Below are 21,413 nucleotides of genomic sequence, written 5' to 3' on the forward strand. Positions count from 1 at the left end.
TGCATCAGGGTGACACCACTCACGGCTGCTGGGTGCCAGGAAAACAGGTCACTTCTTTCTCTTTTGACTTCTAAACTGTGTGCAAACTTGTTTCATTGATAACTGAAAATTATGTAACGTCATAAATACCGCTGCAGACTGCACATGGAGGCAGACATGCCTGGTTGACCAGAGATGCTGGCCAGGACCCTGCCGACCCAAGCCTTGTGATGAACTCAGGAGTGTCTGGAAACCACGCTGAGGCGTCACGCAGTTTATCGGCGCGTCGCTCCCGTGGAGGCCTGGTCCTACTTCCAAAAGTGCAACTCGTCAGGAGCGGCCTTCTAACAGGAACGAGGTAGAGGAGAAAGCTCTGACGTTAGACAGCAGCCCCTCGGCGTTCAGTGCACAGTATCTCCTTGTCTTTTTATAGAATATATTTTATTTTTTGAACTTCTTCCTCTTCAGAGCCTTCCATTCACCTTCCTGTGTGGCCAGGCTGTTAAAAAGTTGCTTCACTTTTCGTTTTCTTTCCGCATCCCTTAAAAAAAAACAAACCCATCTTTTGATTACTTTTTGCGGAACATCTTGCCCTTTTTCACATCTGAACCAGCAAGTGAGATCCACGTGGAGCCGGTGACTCAGTCCAGGACACGTGGAGGACCAGTGAGAAGGACAAAGGCCCCAGGCTGCCCCGGCCTCACCCTGGGCAGAGCGCCCGCCCCCGCCCCGCCCCCGCTCACCGCTCCATGATCTCCGAGAGCCGCATGCGGGCCAGGAACTGGTTGTCCTTGCGGATCTCCCGGACGGCACCTTTGAACTCCCGCCTGTGCCTGTGGATCAACCTCCGCCGCTCCTGCTCCTCCTTGGTGCTGCCCTGCTTCCTGCCGAACTCCAGGCTGAGGGTGCAGAGCCCGATGCAGGAGGCCGTCCCGGCGCCCGACAGCAGCCCTGGCGGCCGCCCCCCACCCGGCACCCCCTGGGCCCCCCTGGGCCCGAGGTGCTGGGCCCTCCGTACTCACACTTTGACCAGCCGGGGGGTAAACAGTTTCAGCGGCACCGGCTTGCTCTTCTCACAGACCAGCGGCCGATAGTGCCTCGGCTGCTTTTCCATCTCCGTCAGAACGCTCCGACTCAGCTCCTGAGATGCGGAGCAGCTCACACCGGCAGCCCAGCCAGCGGCCGGCACTCCGCCCTCCTGCCACCCCTCCCCCGGGCCCCTCGGGGCTGGGGGCCATGGCGTCCTCAGCGCGCAGCCTGGCGGGAACCCAGGCCCACTGAGACCCATGGGGCAACAGAACAGAACCTTGTCCCCCAAGGAGCTTGACAGAGCAGGGCAGCCCGTGGGGAGCTCACACCCGGGGCGCTCCTGGGCCAGGAGGGCACCTCTCCCAGCTGCCTGTTGCGGGGCCTCTGGCTGCAGAACCCCGCTGGCCGGGGTCTCTGGCTGTCGGGGGCACATGGCAAGGGGTGGCCCCCTGGGGCCTCCGAGAGAGCAACACTGGCCCACCCGCCCGCACCCAGACTCGGCCTCACCTGGAGCGCGGGCGGGCAGCGGCTGGTGGCCAGGTGCTCCATCAGGAGGGCTCGGAGGGGCCGCGCGATGTCGTGGAAGGAGGGCAGGGGGCCATAGGCGAGCACACAGCGCCTCACCAGAGCCAGACACACGGCCAGGCAGGACAGCCTGCAGGGCGACAGCGGCCCGTCACCCAGAGCCCGGCAGCTCCCAAAGGCGGAGGCCTCCCCACCATGGGCTGTGGGCCCCCAGGTCAGAGATCTGCCCTGAGCAACGGCCGTTGGCAGGAGGTGAAGACGCCATTCTGTGTCCCTGAGCAGGAAGAGGCTTTGGGAAACGCAGTGACAGCTGAGCAGGGGGGCTCCACCTCGGTTTTTGTTTCCACAGGAGAAAATCAAGTAGAACCACCCATATCCATGGGAGAGGCCCAGAAAATGGGCTCACTCACTGTGGTGGCCGAAGCCCTCATCTTAGATAAACCTCACTTTGCTGAACTCATTCATTAGACCTAACAGCTTTCTGAGGAACCTTTAGGGTTTCCTACAGATAAACCCAGTGAGCAGTGGTAACGCGGGGCACTTTCAAGGCGCTGCGTGCTGTCCGGCTCCTGGCCTGGCCTCTCCAAAGTCCGGGCTGGTGCCACAGCCTGCAGCCCTGGGCCGGCACGTACCTGGTGTGGTTGGCCTCCGTCTCAGTCTGGGCTTTCAGGCCGCCTGCCCACTGGAGAGGGAGGCTTCTCCTCTGCCACGTGGCCATGTCCTCCTCATCAGAAAGCAAGAGCAACTCCGAGTTCTTCCCAAGTGCTCTGAAAGGGTGCACCAGAGTGTAACCTGGGTTCCGGGTGGGACAGGGAGAGATGGCCTGAGATCATGGACTGCAGGCAGGCTCTGCAGGGCGAAGCCTTCGGCAGTTCATTGGACAGACATGCACTGCGTTTACCACCAGAGACAAGGGACAGCTCTGGCAGGGGCACCTGGGCCAAGTCCCAGCACAGGAGCGCCCGCCCTGGGACGGAGCATCGGAAAGAAGCAAGGCCAAGGAGGAGCAGGGGGGGTGAGGGCCCTCAGGTGAGCTGGCCGGGCCGGGCAGGAGGCAGTCTGACCACGTGAAAACAAGGGGAAAGAGAAGACAAGCCTGAACCATTACTCCATCTGCACCCCCAGTCCTACTTGCACTCGTGATCGACGCAGAACCCTGCGGCCTCGCGCTTCTGGCGCCAAGTCTGCCACCTGGGGGCTCTTCCCCGCGCCCCGCTCACTTGTGCCCCGTGGAGAGCGGCTACCGTGCGCAGCACACCCAGTGTGATCCCGACATCACAGTGAGGGTGTGAGCGCGCGTCCACACGGGCGGGAAGGCCACTGCTCGCCCTTCTAACTTTCCCACATTCTGAGTTTTCCACGTTTTTGACTATGAATTACTTCCAAAGTCTTTAAATTTCTAAAGCACAATACACTTGAAAAAGCTCCCTGGAACCAACTCACCTTGGCTCTGCTTGTTTGGAGTTGCCATGTGAAGAATCCCAGCGAGGAAATTGATGAGCTCAGGAATGAACCTCTGGGACAGAGACACGTAGTCCAGGAACACGCAGCACACGAAGAGTCCCTTGACCACGTCCTGCAGTGACTGCACAGGGCACTGGCGAAGAGCGCAGGGCTGGTCAGGAATGTTCCGGAATGCCACGCTGGCAGGCACCCAGCTTCCCTGGGGCCGTGGTCCCCGCAGCAGAGCAGAGGCAGGTGAGGGGCCCCGGACATGGGGCTCTGTGACCATGAGGTCCACTGCTCGTGGGGAACCAGTTATAACACCTGCAGGAAGTGGGCACCGACCATATGCCCATCGAGGAGAAGGAACAATTTGGACTTTGAAAGCCAGCAGGGGACAGAACCCCAGATCTGATGGGAGGCCGTACCACTGTCTTCTGGGGTCACGCCCTGCCACCCTGTCTGGAGGGGCTTTGGGCTCTGGGAGGGGTACTGCTGGCCTGTCATGTTCACAGGCCCTTGCAGGTGAGTTTTATTCAGTCACGGACCTTGCACAGTCCAAGGGGGGCTGGCTCTGACGGGAGGGTCTGACGCACCTTGGTGAGCAGCTGGCTCAAGCACAGCACTGCCGGCGTGATGACTGGGTGCCGGAAGTCAGAGGTCGGGAACAACATCCCAGCAATTTTCAAGTAAATGAGCTGGAGAGGAAGGCCACCACCCAGATCAGAGGAGGGACGCACAGGACAGCCTACCGTGCCCCTCTGCGCTGATCACAGCAGCAGACCCCCCCGCCCCGAGGACAGTGACCCCAGACAGGCTGGAAGCAGAGGCTGACACCTCAGGGCCTGAACAGCACCCTGTCACCTTGCCACCAACCAGTCGGCAGAAAGGCCACGAGCTGGTCACACAGCCGCGAGCCTCACCCCAGTGTTGCCTTTAAACCCCTCCCCGGAAACCCGTTGGGAGTCCGGGTCTTTTGAGCACAGGCTGCCCGTCCCCGTCTGGTGCCTGCAGTCAAGGCTGTGCCGTCCTTCCCCACGATGCACGTCCGCTCACTGGCTTTGAGGAGTGTAGGACAAGGGTGGACCCCAGTTTGGTTCGGTGACAACATCAACTCCTGACCCCTCACGCCAGCCTATGGGTCACGGAGCACTGCAGCCATCGCTCCCGCCCACAGTGGGAGAGGACCGGGCCTGAAGCCCAGGCAGCTAGCCGGCGCCGGCCGACCCCGCAGGAGATCGCTTCAGGGAGGCTGGCTGGATCCGCTCGGACACGGCTCCACAGGGAAGGGGCTGCGGCTCCCAGGAGGACTGAAGCCACGGACCCCGGCTCAGGCCCCTGCTTGAGGAGCCTGTTAACCACCAACACGAAGCCTGGACTCGCAGGTTCCTGCCAGTCTCCATTAGCTCATTTTCAACACAAAGAACGAGACGACTGAGCAGGGTCCCCCCAGTGAGCAGACAGGACACCCGCCCTGGAGCGCGTGGACCGGCCAGAAACCCCAGAGCGGCCAAAGGCCACCGTGCGGGAGCGACTTGCCCATAGGCTCACCCTCAGGAAAACACATGAAGACTGAACTCAGCTCTGTTCACAGAGAAAGCAAACCAGGAACTCTGGTGCTGAGCACGGCAGCTCGCTGTGAACCGTCAGCACTCCTTCCGGGCCTGGCCCCGTGCGATCTCCGGACGGCCCTGGAGGCTCTGGGCAGACCACCCCCTTGGAGCCCTGACCCCTCCATGCCAGGACGCCGCACGGGACGGGTGATGTCCGCAAGCCCCCGCTCACCACGTCCAGGCCTGGGAAGGCTGCCTGGCCTGTGGTCTCAACGGTCCCTTCCATCTCGTGCATGGCGTCTCGGAGGACAAATTTCATGGCGTCACTTGCAGACTCAGGAAACATCTGGCAAAGGTTATACAACGGCCTGTTAATCAGAAACACAGGTTAGGGAGGATGGCTGCTGGGAACAAAGATGAGAAACCCCACATTCACCATTCTCCTGTGATGTCCAGCTGCCAACCTAGTCGGAGCCAGAAGCCCTGACGAATCCCCTCTTCCTCTTACACCTGACAGGCCGTCATGGTGATCCAGGAACTTTCCCAATAGTGTTTGTAATAATCTGGACTCATTTTCGCCATTTCCTAGAATCCTGGTTGTAACTTCCTGGCAGTGGTGGCAGAGTGAGCCCTGTCTGTACGAGTGACAGCCGGGGAGCAGGTCCCGTGTGTCCTGAACCCACGGACGCCTCACCAGCTCCCATGGGGGCAGAGGCTGGCACGGGGGAGGGTGCGCAGCACAGGCCGGCCTGGGGCATCTGCTCTCACCACCCCCTGCCTCATCCTCCTCCAGCCAACAGGGCCCCAGAGCCAGTGGCTCTGCCCGCAGGGGCCCTTTTGCACCGGCTGCAGACCCAGCCCAAAGCCCCCACAGGGGCAGAAGCAGACAGCGAATGAAACAGATGAGCCGTCAAATACTCCAAACAAACCTGAAGGGGCGCAACTGTCACAGGTCTGTTTGTTCACCATTTAAAATGCTCCCCCCTCCAGGGCAGTGGGGGAGCACGCAGACAGGACCAAGGGGCGGGGCGGCCTCCACGACACCAAAGCCACTTTAAGACTTCACTAAATGGCAAAGAATTTGTACAACTCAGCCCCCGGTTCCAGATAACCCCCAATTTCCACTCACACCACCAGCTTGTCGATGACGCCGAGGTCTGGGGGGTGGCTTACAGCCAGGTCTCCGATGTATTCCAGAAGGAAGCCGAACAGTTTCTGCAGGAACAGCGGTTGGGTCACCGCTTGGGGCAAGCCCGGAGAGAGTCCCACCCAGGACACCGCCCCTGCACTCCTGAACGGCCAGGGTTGTCGAGGCCCTCAGGGATGGGGCGCGGGACGTGAGGCAGGCCACGGGGCAAGGAGCGCAGGGCCCGGGTGTGGCTCCCTCGGCCGGCAGGCGCCACCGGAGTCCTGAATGGAGGACACGACTGGCCCGGCCGCGGTCAGCACGTGCACGGCGCTTACTGGGAGAGGGCAGGCGCACTCCCAGCACCCACTCCCCAGACCCTTGTGCGGGGTGGACTCACAGCGGGCAGTGCTGGGGCTCCCCCCATGCCCCCGGGGCCTGCCACGGACCCGGAGCCGACACCCATTCAGGCCCCACTCGCTGGCCTGCCCCACGGAAATCAGCCGGCCATGAACACGGAGAGCACTCTGCGACCGCCAGCGCCACAGTCACCAAGCCTCTACCCACTCCCAGCACCACAGGGGAACAGCCAGCGTACTCCCAGTTTTGCTTTGTTTCCCACCGCGAGGCTTGGGTGGTTGCATTTCTGAATTCTCTCCACAACCAAAAGCTGGTCTTCCTTCGATTTTCCCAACAGTAAAGACTTCAGTTCCTCACAGGATTCGGGAACTATCAAAATAACAAACAAAACGTACAAAATACGCTCCACACTTAACTTGTAAAATGAGAACTACTCACATTTCTGGTAACACAAACGCAAACACTGAACACAACCTAAGTAACAGGACTGCGTTTGCTTCCCCCACGGAGACAGTTCCGCCTGTGTCACAGAAACCCTCGTCTTGTGTGATTATCACGAGTTCTAACAGATCCCCCCGGCGTACAGATTCCCCCGGCGGCCCCCAGCACTCCGGCAGTCACACGACAACGGCCGAGAGGCCGCCCGGAGCCCTGGAGTCAGGCCCAGGGGACGCTGCGGAGAAGGATGAGCGGGTCTGTCTGCGAGCCAGGCCGGCAGACGGGCAGTGTGGGCGCGTGGCCGGGTGGACCTCGCCCCACTGCTAATGTAGCCCCGCCAGGCCGGCCTTGCCAAATCCCCCCGCTACTCGGAAACCTGACACCAGGCGTCTGCCCACCTGCAAAGGTGCAGGGCAGCTCGGCCCTGGCCGCCGCCTTGCCGTCACTTGTCAACCGCGTCCCGGGGCTTGGGCGCCGATCCTCCCGGGGCCGCTCGCTCGCATCCTCGCTCTCGGCGTCAGACTCCAGGTCCGAGTGGCCGTCAGGGCCGGCACTGTCCTCCGGGCCCCCCTCGCTTGCGCCCTCGCCCTCGGCATCAGACTCCAGGTCCGAGTGGCCATCAGGGCCAGTGCTGTCCTCTGGGCCCCCCTCGCTCGAGCCCTCGCCCTCGTCCCCTTCTTCCTCTCCGCTCTCCCCACCACTGGTGTCCCCGCTCGGCTCCTCCTCGACGTTCATCTTCCCATCCTGGAAACGGAGTGCGGACACCAGATGCGTCAGTCCTCGGGGACGGCGGCCAGGACGGCTGTGACCGCGCCCAAGGGCTGGGGGCACTGGACCTCTCCCACCCTTTCAAGGCTGCTGTGTGTCCCGGGGCTCAAGGCCTGTGACCCGCATTCTGCAGGTCCCTGCTACCAGGACTCTGGGCAGAGAAGCTGGCTGTTTCTAGAAAGTTCCCAACTGTGGTAAACCTATTAGATGAGAAAACAGAAAATTTGCCCCTTTATATGAAAACCAGGAAAGAAGGCAGACACCTCACTTTGTAAGAAAGCAAGCGCCTGTCATCTGTGTCCAGTACGAAGCCGTCGTTCAGGTCGTCAGCCGACAGGTGCTTTGGTCTCTTGCTGTGTGCATCCTCGTCTCTCCCGAGCATCCTCCGGAGCCTCTCAGCCTGAGCAGGAGGAGGAGAGTCCGCTGAGCGCACGCCGGGCAGGGACGCAGGCCGCCCGGCGCCCTCGGCCTCGCAGCTGAGTCAGGCCTGCCCTCTGCTTTCTGTGTTCAGCCAGACAGGCAGGCCCTCGGCACGCATCATATGGAAGACTTATTCAACAAAAATAAAAAAAGTATCACAGCAGAAATATGTTCTGGTCACAAGGAAGGAAAAACCCTGTTACTCTGAGGTTTCTCTGGCCAAGTGATGCCGGCCAACTGGAGTGAACTTCGCTCCCCGCCAGACCCCAGAAGAGAACAGGGCAGCCTACACTGAGGTCTGACACAGCGGCCTGGCTACTTTTTCCATCTGAAAACAGGTAGTGGACACCGGAGGTGGCCCCCAGGTGGGAGCACTAAAAAGGCCGGAAGTGCAAGAGCATGCCTCTATTTCGTTTTTGTTTGCAACATGCGGAAAATTTTAAACATCTTCAAGAGGAAAACGTGAGACAGGAACACACTCTATCGCCAGCAGCTGTTTTGAGGTAAATGAATCAGGAAAAAGTGTCATTTTTGTTATATTGGGTATTATTTGTTTTTTTTTTTTTTGCTTATAGTCAAAAATATAGTAAAACAATATTTTAGGGCTTCCCTCATAGCTAAGTTGGTAAAGAATCTGCCTGCAATGCAGGAGACCCGGGTTCCATCCCTGGGTCAGAAGATCCCCTGGAGGAGGGCATGGCAACCCACTCCAGTATTCTTGCGTGGAGAATCCCACGGACAGAGGAGCCTGGAAGGCTACAGTCCATGGGGTCGCAAGAGTCAGACTTATGGACTAAACCATCACCATCATCACCATGGTAAACAAACAAAAACTTTTCTATAGGCTATACACATCCCACTGATAAAAGGTTTCCCAGGGCGACGCCCCCAGCCCCGCCAGTACCTCCAGGCGTCTGAGGCGCTCCTGCTCCTCCCTGGCCAGCTCCTCCTCCGTTTTCATCCTGTTAGAGGGCTGCGCTTTCATTTCAAAGCCGAGCTCACGAACCATCATGTCATATGCATCAGGCTAGGGCAGACAGAAGAATTTTTTTAATAGAAAAGACGCATAAAACTAGCTCCCCACAAGTGTTGGTAGTGGCTGGACGCTGTTACGGAAAAGGCCAAACCGCGTCCTAAGTCTTTTCTGCTCGTGTGACAGACTAGTCTTTGTCAGGCTTGGCAGACACTTCTGGGCCATATACAAAAATTCTCCAAACACATCTGCTTTAGAAAACTAACCCTTGCCCATCTAGGTATTCAGCCCCCAAATGGGGTCTTGAGGAAACAACAGTGAGGTCGACGCACAGATGTGCAGACAGCCACATGGCAGGGGAGGCTGGTGAAACACTAGTAATTTCTTAGAAACCAGCGACTCAGAAGATTGCAGCTTTTTCAACACCTTAGGCTGAAATTCAGATACCACCTGAAGGTCTTCCCCTGCCCCAAGTCTTCCTAATACCAAGAAACCACCATTTTCTCTAGCGTCATTTTTCTGGAGTAAATATTGAAATAACTTTCACTCTACTTCCACCCCAACGGAACACACATCAGCTACCTCAATGTCACAGTTCAACAAAATGCTCAGGTCCTAGAAAGGAGAACAGACGCCCGGCTCCCCCTTGTCTGCGGACAAAGGCCGAGTGCACAACTCTAGGCCAGGCCGAGACGTGTTGGCCCCACCTTGGGCTTCTCCTTTCCGCCTCTGCTCTCGGACTTGGGCGTCTTGCGGGCCAAGAGAGCCTGGATTTCTTTCCAGTCTTGGTCTAGCTTCTCTGTGAGTTCAAGGGCGTCTTCCCGTTGAGCCTGTCTCTCCCTCTGAGGAAAAAGCACAGATGGAACGCACCCCATTACTGTTGGTGTCCAGGCCAACACTCACCGCGCTGACTCAGAGACCACGAGAAATGAGCCTCTCAGGAGCCCACCAGGCAGAACCAAGTCCCCGCTGAGGCTGTTCCTCCGGGTGCTCTGGGCAATCGGCAAAGCAGTGATGCTATGCAACTCCTGATACGTGCCAAAACACTAAAACCAACTCAAAACACAACTGCCCCCAAATCAAACCCCCAACCACAAGAAGCCATCAGGGTACCTGCCCCATGGAGTTAACACGCATCCAGTGCTCCTAGTCAAAGTGAACACTTTCATTACATTCACAGAAAGTTTTAAATACAACCTAAAACCGCCCAGCAAGAAAAGCCTGGGGGCATCCCAGCGGTGAGTCCCAGGGCGAAGCTGCTTCTGCATGAGGGCAGCCGCTCACCTTCTCCTGCTTGGACCTGGCGATGAGCTCCTCAATCAGCTCCCTGCGGGACTTGGGCGGCTCCTCGCCCCCGCTGGGCTGCTGGGTGGCCTTCCCGGGGAGCGACCCGCCTCCACCTCCGAAGTGCATCGCTGTCAGCTCGGCTGCAGAAAGAGCAGAGAATGCCATGAAGCCCAGGCCCACCCAGAAGCGGGTTTTGCAGCCGCTCTGCCAGCGTTTCTCCAAGCTCTGTCCTGAGAACCCACTCCACTTTTAAGAGGAAATTCTCACTCGGCGGTTGCCAAGATCACAGGTACAGCAGCGCTTAAACCAGACGAGCCCCTCTGAGAAAGCCCAGAGGCACAAGAAGGGGTCAATGAATGACTGATTCCTCTGCTTCCTGGAATGTTCTGCACATCAGAAACCATTGTCACTCAGTGTTCTACTAACTCAGATTGTTCACAATGTTTTCTGAAGATAAAAATCCACAAAACATTCACTAACAAGGTGCTATGACTTGAAAGATCCCAGAAAGGATTCTCAAAGGAAAAATGACATCTGTCGGTGCACTTAGTACAGGATTTAATTAGAAAATTCGAGTTGACTTTTAAGATGAAATTTTCCTAAGCAAGAACACATATTATGTAGTTAAACAAAATAGAATGTTTCCTACTGGTTCATTTTTAAAGGTACAGTAAATATATTTTTAGAAGTTAACAGGCTTTTCTTTTACAAGTTACTTAGATTTTGATGAGCTCATTATAAAAACTAGAGGAGGAGAGGAAACCTCAAACGAACAGCTGAGTCCCCAGGACCAACACTCGGAGTTGGAATCTCGCTTTCCCCCTCTACCTGACATCACAGCCCCTCGCAGCAACACGGCGGGGCCGCTCACTATGTGATCAAAGGTCACGCCATCAAACATACGGGCACCTTCACTCACAGCGCAGGTGAGTGTGTTAACAGTGAAGCTCTGAACAACAGAAAGTGCACAATGAAAGGCTGTGGAGATGAACTATGTTCTCCTCTCAACCACAAAGCCTCGGCAGCGTGCCCACCTCCTGGGGCTGTGGACGATCCATGGGCCGCCCTCACTCCTAGGCCTCCTGCCCCCGCATCACCCACATCCCAAAAGGCAGTCACGGGTTTAATGTGTTGGCTTTCCACACACCAGAAAGCAGCAGCTTTTCTGAAGATGCTGAACAGAGGATACTGTAATCTACAAGGATGCAAACTAATGACAGGACCCTGACTTTATAAAAGGGCCCGAGATGATCAGACCTGAGCCGACCGCTAACTCGGTTCCGTTGCATGTCAATGTTAACTCATTTCAATGTATATCTCCTTCGTTATTACCCATAAATAAGAAGCTCAATGTTACTTTCCCCACAAAACTGCCACAATCGGTTCTGGAGTAAACGAAGCCTAAGAGAACTAGAAAAACACTGTCCCTCAACACACCTGGTCAGAGCCGATGACTCAGTGGCAGCAAAGCAGAGTGGGTTTGCACAGAAGTGCTCTCCGGGGCTCAGCAAGGTGGGTTTCACCTACAACTGATGCTTGGGTTGGACAGTCTCCCCGATTCCCTGAGCTCATGGGTAAAATGTGCTGGGGTGAAGTCGAAACAAGAGAAAGGATGCAGAAGTGCCTTCTCAGCTTATAGACGTCTGTATGTCTGACATACACATGCACCTCTTTAAAGGTGTACAGCCGCGTTTTCTCGGTGTCGGGGCAGGAATGGCAGCAGGAACGCCAGGGGTGGGCAGAGCGCCCGGGTGCCCAGGCCTCACCTGACAGTGCTCCCCGGTCCTCGGTGTCGCTGTCACTGTCGACAATGTCGTTATGCTTTTCGATATCCGCCAAAGACTGGCCGTAATGAGTTAGTTCTTCATCTTCATTTAGGTTGTAGATGCTTTTTTTTTCATGTTGCCGCTAACAGGATAGAAAAAAAGTCCATCTCCTAAAATTTCCACATCCATTTAAAGTTAAAAAAAATTACTTTTCCCATTTTTGTGCAGTGTGTCAATGTAGCTTTAAGATGATTCTGAGTCATTTAAGCAATGATTCAAATAGAAACAGAACCTACAGAAGGTAAACAAATCAACTGGCCAGTCTAAGGCACTGGGAAATCGCACTAGGCCCACTCCAGGATGTGTCACTGCTGTGCGCTCTGGCTGGTATGTGCAGAAGGCTGCTTGCCCTTGGGCCTCGCCAGGCGAGCCACACGATTCAGGGTTCCCCGCTGTCACCCACAGAAGCATAGCTGAACGAGGGGGACTGGCCTCCTCCTCCTGACTTGTGGGCAAGGAGACAGCACGGGACCCTCCCCCGTCTTCCCTACCTGCTGCTCCAGAGCAAACCTCTGCATCATCTTCTCCTCCGGGCTGATGCTGCTGTTGTACTCCCCAAAGCGCTTATCTCGGAATATGCTGCGCTTATCCCTTTCCTTGTACTCCTTCAGCAGAGTCTGGGTGCGCTGGAAAGCAGATCACAGAACTGTCTCACTGGTCCTGGCAACTCTGAGCTCTGACGGCTTGGCAATCTGGGTACCCAGAGGGGAGCCGCTTCCACAAAGGGACACACGGGTGGTTCTAATGAACTGGAAGGCGCCGTTTTGTATGCCTCAGGCCACTGAAACTACCAGTCCAAGAAAGGCCAATCTATTGGCTGCAAAGACTGATCTCAATTACTGAGGGGAAACTGCCAGACAATGGAGCCAAAGAGGAGGTCAGGAACCCAGGAGATTCTCTAGGGAGTGCTAGTACCTCGTGCCTAACACCAAACGTAACAACAGCAACCAGAAAAGAGTGGAACAATTGAGTGCTCAGAGGTCACTCTGCCAGGTGAAGCAGCCAGATGAGCTGAGGCTGTAACTGAGAGAAAGAGAAGCCAAGGAACCAGGAGCTGAGAAGCTGTTTATGTCAACGACGACACCAGCATCAGTTACAGAGACTGCGGCAACACTGCCTGTCCTTGGCTGGTTACGTTAATGTATGTGCCAGTAGACGTATATATGGTCAGTCTTTGTTATTTGCAGATTCCATATTTGTGTATCTGTCTATTGCTAAAATTTATGTGTGTGCTAAGTTGCTCCAGTCACATCTGACTCTTTGAGACCCCATAGACTATAGCCCGTCAGGCTCCTCTGTCCATGGGAAGGGAAGATCGTGCGTCAAACCCGCATCTCCTTCACTGCAGACAGAGCTGAGCTCCCAAACCAAAACTCGCAGTGCTTTCTGGGTCATTCATGGACACGCACGTGTTGCCCAGGAAGTGAAGGCAAAAGTGAGGACTTGGAATCCCACCGCTGCACTGCCTCCCAGTGAGGACTCCAGGAGATGCTTACGGCCTCATCTGAATAGGAGAGAATGGCAATTCCTACCTCAGCCTCCTAAGGAGAAAAGAGGAGACTAAGGCTTAAGTGGGGAAGACACACCTGTCTGATCTGGAGCCCATGCTGCCCCCCACCCTGCCCCAGTCTGCCCTGAGGTGTGTGGTGGGGGCATGTCGGAGTCAGCTGTAAGACTGTCTTATCTACTAACGCTGCCAGCTCCTTCAAGTAAGGATGATGTTTGATTTCATTCAAAGATCAGTCAGATCACACACTGTGGGACAGCACAGGTTATGAGCCCATGAAGACAGGGTCAGGGATGACTCCACCTTTACCCCTTCACCTGCTAGAACAGACCTAAATGAGAGTGCTCAGGGGCGTGTAGAGGTTTCCCAGATGTTCACACCCAGTGCATACCCTAGCCCTTACCAGATGTGTGACTGTAGGAAATTGACTTGTCTTTTCCCTGCCTTCATTTTTTCACTAACCTACTAATGTCTCCTCCTCATGGTAACAGTAAGTAGTTAAACCACCCAATGAGCATGTCTCAGAAGCTGCATGAACAATGCCAGCTGAACCTGAAAGTACAGACTAGTCTGGGATGGTAAGCACAAGAAAGGGGATGGCTGCGAGGTTTTCCAAAAAGGTTAGCATTTCAGTTACCTTGCAAAGGACAAAGTCATGTGCTTCAAAAGTGAAGTCACTCAGTCGCGCAGACTCTGCGACCCCATGGACTGTAGCTTACCAGGCTCCTCAGTCCATGGGATTTTCCAGGCAAGAGTACAGGAGTGGGTTGCCATTTCCTTCTCCAGAGGATCTTCCCCACCCAGGGATCGCACCCAGGTCTCCCACCTTGCAGGTGGATTATTTTACCGTCTGAGCCCACCAGGGAAGTCCTATGTGCTTCAAAAGAGCGATGCATTCCTTCACCAAACATCTACACCCTGTGTGATCCCTTATCCAGGGCAGAAAAAGATCCAGGGTTCCTAAACCAGTAGAGCTCAGTCTCAAAGAGGGCGGTTGTTAAGAGGTCCCCACGGTGACCAGGGCAGCACAGAAGTGATTAACTATGCCAGAGGGGGCTGGACCTGTGCGCTGGGGCTCCGAGGAGCGACAGCCGTTCTACAGGGCGATGTCGTCCCATCCCACGCAGGAGCAGAGGCAAGAGGATGCACAGTCCAGCCGACACATGACACACACACACACGGCGTCTAACTGCGCCAGGCGCTGTCCGGAGGACTCCCTCAGGGGACGCGTCCCACCCTTCCAGCCGCCCGCCCAGGAGGTAGGTACCATTGGCACATCCTATGTACAGAAGGGGAACCAGCACCTTCGCCCGCGCGGTGCTGCAGGGGGTGGGGAGAGCAAGGCCGCGCGGCTGGTCCGGGCCGGCAGGCAGCGCAGGGGACCCCTCGGAGGACCCCCCCGGAGGGCCCGGCTCCCCGCTGACCTTCTGGAGGGCCCGCGCGCGCGACACCCCGGGCAGGCCCACATCGTGGCGCGTCTTCCTGCCCAGAACCTGGAACTTCTGCCGGTTTACTTTCACCTCGAACGGGTTGGGGTTCGGCCTCGCCCGGCCGCCCCACGCGCCCGCCGGGGCCACAGAAGCCTTCCCGCGCGCGGCGGACCTGGCCTTCCCCATGGCGACACACGCCGCACCTCAGGGTGCGGATGAGGAGGAAAAGGCGGCTGCAGCAGACACGTGCGGCCTCGCAGCCTGAGACAGCCGCCTGTATCTCGCGATAACTGAGCCAGCGAGAAGTAGGAACGTCGGGTAAAATACTGCCACGCCCCCGCGCAGCCTTCTCGCCCGCAGGCCGAGCGACTACAACTCCCAGCAGGCCGCGCTCGCGCCCCACCGCCTCCGCCCCGCGCGGGGCCTTCTGGGAGCGGTCGTGGCCTGCTAGGCGCCGCCGCCGCCTGAGGGCGCCTTGGCTCCCTCGTCTGGAGAGCCGTTGCCGGGAAGCCGGCCGCTGTGCGGGTAGGTGGCGGCGGCGGCGGCGGCGGCAGTAGCCGTCGCCGCCGGGGGCGGTGCCCCGGCCAGTGAACCGCTCCCAGGGCGATGGGGTCGGCAGCCTGGGCCACGGCGCGGCGGCGGTAACCGCGGGGAACCGGCCCGGCCGCGAAGGCGAGGCGGCCGGGCGCCCTCAGCGGACGAAGCAGCGGCGGCGTCGAAAGAGGGCCCGGGGGCGGCGGCGAGGGTGGTGGCCGTGGCCGGGGCGGCGGTCGCCGCGGCCGCGGCAGAAGCAGAAGCAGCAGCAGCAGCAGCAGGTGCAGGAGCGGCCGCCCAGAGCCGGACCCGACGCGGAGTCGGGCAAGCGATGCTCGGGGGCCGCCCCGCGGGCGCCCTCCGCCTCGCCCCCGCCTCCTCCCGCCCAGAGAGCCAGGCGGCGGCGGCGACGGCGGCGAAGACGACGGTCGTCTATGGAGCTCGAGAACTTCTTGGCCAACTCGATGCTGCTGAGAGCGCGCCAAGGTGGGTGCACAGCGGCGCCCCGACCCCGCCCGGGTCCTGAGCCCGTGCAGCCCCAGCCCTGCCGGGAACACCGACGCTGCTGCGGCCCCCGGATCTTCCGCGGAATCGGGACCCCCGGGTCCGCGCAGCCTCACTCTCTGGAGCGCGCGGTGGGCGAGTGGTCAGCCTGGGTACCTAACGCCTAAGCTGCTCCGTCGCCTTTCGGCGCCGCCTCAGCACCCGCGTGAAGGAAGCCCTCGCGCCGCTCCAGTCAGTCTGCACCTGATCCCCTGTCCTGCCCTCCTTCCGGAACCTCGGGACGCAGTGTGGCTTCAGCATCGGGCGAGCGCTGTGACCTGTCCCCAAGAGAGGAGGCCAGACCAGCCAGTAAAGCCGGCGGCAAAGAACCGTGCCTTCGTGGTCTTCAAAGGACCACCGAAGAGAATCCTGTGAACCACCCCGGGAGGCCCTTCCCTTAAGTGTATATTGTTGTTGAGTCGCTCAGTCGTGTCCGACTCTCTTGCGACCTGGTGGACTGTAGCCCGCCAGGCTCCTCTGTCCATGAGATTTCCCAGGCAAGAACACTGGAGCCGGGGACTGTTACCATACCATCTCTTCTTGGGTTTGAGGTTTGATGGTGTCCAGATTTGTTGTGTAGAGTGGGTTTTAGCCCGGCTTAGGGAGAGATTGAACACATTAAGAAGAATTCATGCTGGTCGCCATGTAGAAGCAGCAGATGGGCCAGCCCTTCTGCTTGCTGAGCCCGGGAGTATAGTTCTCTGTGGAGGTGTCCCCTCTGCCGCCCCTGGAGAGACGGGAGAGCTGGCGGCAGAGCCCAGCCATAGTTCTTCAGCCCCTTCCCTCTTAGGGATTCGGTGTAGGGTCAGCCGCTTCATCTTTGTGCTGGCAACAGAGTAAGTGCCTGCCGAAGGATGTGTATTTAGTACAATCTGGAAGAAGTATTTTGTGCTCCGTCTCCCAGGGCTTCAGAGTTCCAGTCCTGGGTGCACATGTTGGCTAAGTGGAATTCCTGGTGACCTGTGGTGCTGCTGAGAAGCATCAGTCAGTTCATCTTGTGATTGGAATAGTGCTTAACATTGTGTAAGAGAAATTAAGCTGGAACATCAGACTTGGGGAGCTTTTTCTCTTTTTAAGCTACCTCCCTCCCACTTGTATCCTCAGCCTTTCAAGAGAAAAGATCTTGATTAAAATGTGCATGGTTTCTCAACACCTTGGAGACTGTGTCAGAAACACTGTGCAGGAAATTCTTGAAGTCACAGTGAGTGATGCAGAGAGTTAGCCACAGAAGTTAGGGGTTACACGGAGGGATTCTGAGTTCAGACGCAGTGAACTTTTATTATGTAAAGTGTTTGCTGTATTAGGAGTTGAAAATCAAGACCTCAGTAATTTTGTGTGCTCACTTGAATCCCTCTGAGTAGAAGAACTGAGGACGGGTAGGAAGAAGTGGGGTCTTACTTTGCCCTTCAGGCCGTGGGGAGTCCTCAGAGCAAGATGGGGCATTGATTGTCATCTGGTGCCCCTCAGTCTGAGCTCACACTGATCGTAGAAGTGGATCATCCTCCGTGGTAATCAGGTCTGACTGAGGCTAAACCTGTTTTCTTTCTGCTCTGCTTTTATATCTGGGTATAATGTGTATGAATAGAGAATATTGTACCAAGCAGACTCCGTTACAGTGCTGTAGAGCTTAGGTAAGGAGGCACATGTAAGTATTCTATAAATGCTAAATAACATAAAACCACTATTTTCTGTCATAAAGCCTAGGACCACATTGATAATTGCCTAAGGGAGTTTTAACTTTTGTTCCCTAAACTATTAACTTGTGGTTTTATAACTCTTATGAGGTCTGCCCCCAGTCAGCAGGGAGTGTTTACTCCTTTGTTAAAGGAGTCATTACTTCAATGTGGTTAATGCTTAGAAAAGTTGAATAGGAAATGTCAGAAAGATATGAATATTAAGTGCTGCATGTTGGTTATGATTCAGGGTTGTTTGCCCAAGTTGTAAACTGTTTATTTGCTTTAGGAGCTTGTAGAGTATTTCTCAGAAAGTACCTTCTTGGACACATGTCTATTCATGGTTACCCCTCAGTTAGTTTCTCTGGCTCCCTGTCAGGAAATTAACTTTTGAAATGAGTAGACAAGAGCCCAGCAGTCATATGTTGGCCCTGGGAACTGCGGTGTTGTCAGTCCAGTCATTTCCTAGATTTATTTCAAGTAAAATTAATCTCTTTTCTTTTTTTGGCCTCAGGTTTGTTCAGACCTTTTCTCCTTTTTCAGGAGTGTTGGCAGATGATGTCTCATTGAAAAAAATTGTGTGTATGTCACTATGCCAGGCACATCTTAAGGAAGTATGAAATGATCATATTATTCATAAAGTAAAACACAAAAGTCACCACTTCTTTTGAAACTCAGCATTTTTTTCCCTGTGCAGTACATTTGTGAAGCAACTTATGACCTTTAATTGGTTTGAATGAGAAGCTGAAATTGTTTTTCATCATGATTTTAGGAGACTAACTCCATTTTGTCTCTTGCAGAAATTAACCTCATAAACATGCGGGGAGGAGGATATGATATGTACATTAAACATGGATTTTGGTCTTGTGTACAGGAGTTGGTGATGGACAGGGAGGCCTGGAGTGCTGCAGTCCATGGGGTCGCAAAGAGTTGGACACAACTGAGCGACTGAATTCAACTGAACTGATAGCAATTCTGTTGAGGTTTCAGGTTGTAGTTTTATCTAAAGATTTGTTTAGCATCTGACGTATAGTTGATATACCTTTTATCATTAATGCTATCTCTTGCTGAAGCTTCCTCGTCAGGGTTTTTGGTTGCAAGGAGTTTCTATAAGTAGCTTATATACCTTTCAATTCCAGAAATTGGTTTGGACATGCTCTTGTATGCTTAATATTCAAACTTTCTGTGCAGCATGCCCTTCTTATTTTCTTGTTTGGTTCTTTCCACCTATCAGGGTCCACTTTACCTTCATCCTCCTTGTCCGTGTCTCTGATCTTTCAACTCAGAGGCACTCTCTGCCCTCTGGGAATCTGGAACTTGGAGGTCACAGCACCGGGTGGCCAGTGATTCTCGGCTAAATTGTTGTCTGTTGTAAGGACAGGACGGAACTCTTACTTTCATTGTTTATCCCTTTCTGTCCTGGCCATATAATTGGCGCTTAGTCAACAATTGGAGATTAAGGGGGGCAATTTGTTAATTTCAAGAAAGAAGGTGAAATGTGTGCTGAAAACTAAAGGACTGGCTTGATATGGAGGGGTTAAGGCATGTTCAAGTTTGACTGCAGAGACTTAACAGTTGATAGCTGAGAACAGCTAACATTCGTGAGGGTTTGCGCCATCCAGGCAGTATGCTCGGTTCTGGGCGTTATCCTAGCTCGGCCCACACCTCATTCTCCTGTAGAGCTGGGACTTGGAACAGGCCTACTTCACGGTGTTGGCAAGAGGGTTGCGTGGATTAATGTGGTAGAGTGCTTGGTGCTTAGAAAGTGCTCAGGAAATAATCATGGTGGTTGTGGTTGTAGGTTTGTTATGTCTAAAACCTTGATGATGAGCTGACACGTTGCAGCTGTGATCGTTTAGTTGACCTTGAACCCGGCTCCTTGTCTCATTCTTCGGCTTTCTCTTCCTGAGTCCCCACGTGCAGGAGGTCCTTGAATCTCATTTATCCTTGAGCTTTATTATTTGTCTTGTTCATTGTTTGTCTGTGTCTTCTCCTAGTGCCCCCTTAGATGGTTCTCTATGCCTCTTGAGTTGACTGAGGGCAGTGGTTTGCTAGCTGGTCTCTACTTTCAGAGTTTTTTCTCTTTTATAATCCCCAAGGCTGCTAGAACACTCTTTCTAAAACACAGAGTTGTTCTCTTTAATAATCTCCTGTTTAAAATTTGGCCCTGGAGCTTCATCCTGGGTCAGGTCCAAATGCCTTAGTTCATCATGGCCCAGAGGGTCCTGCCTGACCACTGGCCTGCTCGCCTCTCCATGTGCACAGCAGCCGCGGGTCACACCCATTCATGCCCCTGGGCTTTTGTCTCCTGCCTGGCAAAGTCTTCTCCTTCCTTCCTGTTCCGGGAAGTCTTGTCTGGGAAACGTCCGAGTCTCTGCAGAAGGCACAGTCACTCCATCCCCCCAGCCCCTGCTGTGCCCAGGAGAAGCTCTTGCTGTGCCAGGCGTGCCTGGGGCGGCTCTGGGCCTCCCCTCCTGGGTCCCCAGCACCCAGCACTGTGCTGACACTCAGTCTCTTCTCTGCAAATGCCAGATGCTGGCTGAGGACAGAGGAGCATGCCTCAGAAAGTCCCTCAGCACTGGCAACGACCAGAAATTGAGACTTCAAAATAAGCTGTCTTTTTAGACTAGCAGTCTGGAAATAGGGACCAAAACCTGAGATTTTATTCAACTTTGGGGCATCAGTTGACCCCATACTTGTAAATGCTGAGTCTAGTACTGGATTGATTATAGTACCTTTATTCATAATCGTCTCAAACTGGAAATAACCTTTCAACCCAAAGGGTATCAGTACGAGAATGGATGAACAGGCCGTGAAACGCCGTAATACTGCACTGCCTCAGAAGAGGGAACTGCTGGCACATGCAAGAGCAGGGGAAACTGCAGTCCTTGATGCTTTCCTGAGCTTGGAGAGAGATGGGTTAATCCACAGTCATCACAGTGCGAGGGGTGATTGCCTGGAGGAACGGGAGGGGCTGACACAGAGGAGGCAGGCAGGAGCAGGGGTCAATGAGCACCTCCTGTTTATTCATCCGGGTGGTAATTGCTGCACATACATTCGTAGAAATTCATCAAGCAATAGCCTTAAGATTAGTGCATATTACTGTGCAAATTATATCTGGTAAAAGTTGTTTTGTTTTTAAAGAAAAAAATTTATAAGATAGAATGTTCTGGTACTACTCTAGTGGTCCACTGGTTAAGAATCCGCCTTCCAATGCAGGGGACATGGGTTTGATCCCTGGTCGAGGACCCCACCTGCCGCAGGGCAGCTCAGCTTGCATGCTGCAACTATTCAGCCCGTGCGCTGCAACTCGAGAGAAGCCCAGGAACCACAAGGAAGAGCCACACACGCTGCAACGGAGCCTGCCTGCCTTGGCGAAGACCAGGGCAGCCAGGTGAACAAGTGTCAGAGGTCACCGTGAAGATTAAACTCACAAATCCTGTCAACAACATGATCTTCCCTAAAAAATGTTTCCTAAAGGCTTGGTTAGCTTTGCTTGTGAACATGCCTGAGTTGGGTGCCTTTTCTCTTCTTTGGAAGAAGAGCTGGCGTTGGTTCTTTTTATTATCTGTTTGGTTTCTTTAATAGTTATTCTGATATTCAAGATTCCCGTTTCTTCTTGAGTTATGTTTGGTAATGTATATTTTCTAAAAAAATTCTTGCCTACATTTTCAAACTTATTTGGCATAAATTTTATTTGTAACATTTTCATACTATTTTATAATTACAATTGTGATCTTTTTAATTTGGAGTATTATTTGTGTGTACCTGTCATTTTTAATTAGACTTGCAAAAGATTTTTCTGTTTTCTATTTTATTGGTCTTTTCAGTGAATCAGCTTTTGGTTTCATATGCTGTTGTATGTTTGCCTTCTGTTTTACTAATTTCTGCTTATATTATTATTTTGATTTGGATTTGCTTTTAGCTTCTTGAGTTGAATGCTTAATCCATTTCTTTTTTCTTCCATTCCTTCATCAGGAATTTATTGGCCTTTTTATT

General features: G+C 54.6%; 2 protein-coding genes and 1 long non-coding RNA gene across 26 annotated transcripts in view; 2 read left to right on the top strand and 1 right to left on the bottom strand.

The window, feature by feature from the left end:
• Window positions 1-61: 61 nt before the first annotated feature.
• On the bottom strand, window positions 62-14,947 carry NOP14 (NOP14 nucleolar protein). Of its 4 annotated transcripts, XM_081579896.1 has the most exons (19): window positions 14,659-14,947; window positions 12,219-12,353; window positions 11,668-11,809; window positions 9,899-10,041; window positions 9,322-9,456; window positions 8,546-8,668; window positions 7,490-7,621; window positions 7,086-7,197; window positions 6,852-7,016; window positions 6,254-6,384; window positions 5,659-5,744; window positions 4,762-4,897; window positions 3,573-3,674; window positions 2,977-3,130; window positions 2,166-2,325; window positions 1,516-1,663; window positions 1,002-1,120; window positions 723-878; window positions 62-520 (listed from the first exon to the last, which is right to left on the bottom strand). In XM_081579896.1, the coding sequence occupies exons 1-19, from the start codon at window positions 14,848-14,850 to the stop codon at window positions 421-423; spliced, it is 2,571 nt and encodes an 856-aa protein (XP_081436022.1). In that variant the 5' UTR covers window positions 14,851-14,947; the 3' UTR covers window positions 62-420. The 4 variants fall into 4 exon arrangements, 3 of the variants coding, with proteins under 3 accessions (XP_081436022.1, XP_081436011.1, XP_081436032.1); XR_014079506.1 differs by having other exon boundaries at window positions 2,166-2,300; window positions 6,852-7,197; XM_081579885.1 differs by having other exon boundaries at window positions 6,852-7,197.
• Window positions 14,948-15,099: 152 nt separating this feature from the next.
• GRK4 (G protein-coupled receptor kinase 4) overlaps window positions 15,100-21,413 on the top strand; it is a 55,771-nt gene continuing 49,457 nt past the window's right edge. For 18 of the 21 annotated variants that reach the window (XM_081580042.1, XM_081580109.1, XM_081580092.1 and 15 more), the window contains exon 1: window positions 15,100-15,684. In XM_081580042.1, coding sequence (XP_081436168.1) covers window positions 15,633-15,684 — 52 coding nt within the window. In that variant the 5' untranslated portion in view covers window positions 15,100-15,632. The remainder of the gene's footprint in view (window positions 15,685-21,413) is intronic. The other 3 variants (XM_081580082.1, XM_081580116.1, XM_081580171.1) reach the window with 1 other exon arrangement.
• Window positions 16,145-21,212, top strand: LOC145542101 (uncharacterized). Its single transcript, XR_014079581.1, has 2 exons — window positions 16,145-17,257; window positions 20,634-21,212. It is a non-coding gene; the product is annotated as an uncharacterized LOC145542101 (long non-coding RNA).

This window comes from Giraffa tippelskirchi, chromosome 1 (genome assembly GCF_054371585.1).
Source record: "Giraffa tippelskirchi isolate mGirTip1 chromosome 1, T2T-mGirTip1v1.2.pri, whole genome shotgun sequence".
In the NCBI taxonomy this organism is placed as follows: domain Eukaryota; kingdom Metazoa; phylum Chordata; class Mammalia; order Artiodactyla; family Giraffidae; genus Giraffa; species Giraffa tippelskirchi.

Bases quoted from the DNA above. Each gene is read 5' to 3' on its own strand.
- NOP14 (XM_081579885.1), bottom strand. From the start codon at position 14,850: ATGGGGAAGGCCAGGTCCGCCGCGCGCGGGAAGGCTTCTGTGGCCCCG. The intron at 7,622-8,545 runs GTACTGGCGGGG...CCTCCTGCTCAG, and splicing joins AGCGCCTCAGACGCCTGGAG to GCTGAGAGGCTCCGGAGGAT. The intron at 3,675-4,761 runs GTGAGCGGGGGC...CTTCCTCTCCAG, and splicing joins CCTTCCCAGGCCTGGACGTG to CTCATTTACTTGAAAATTGC.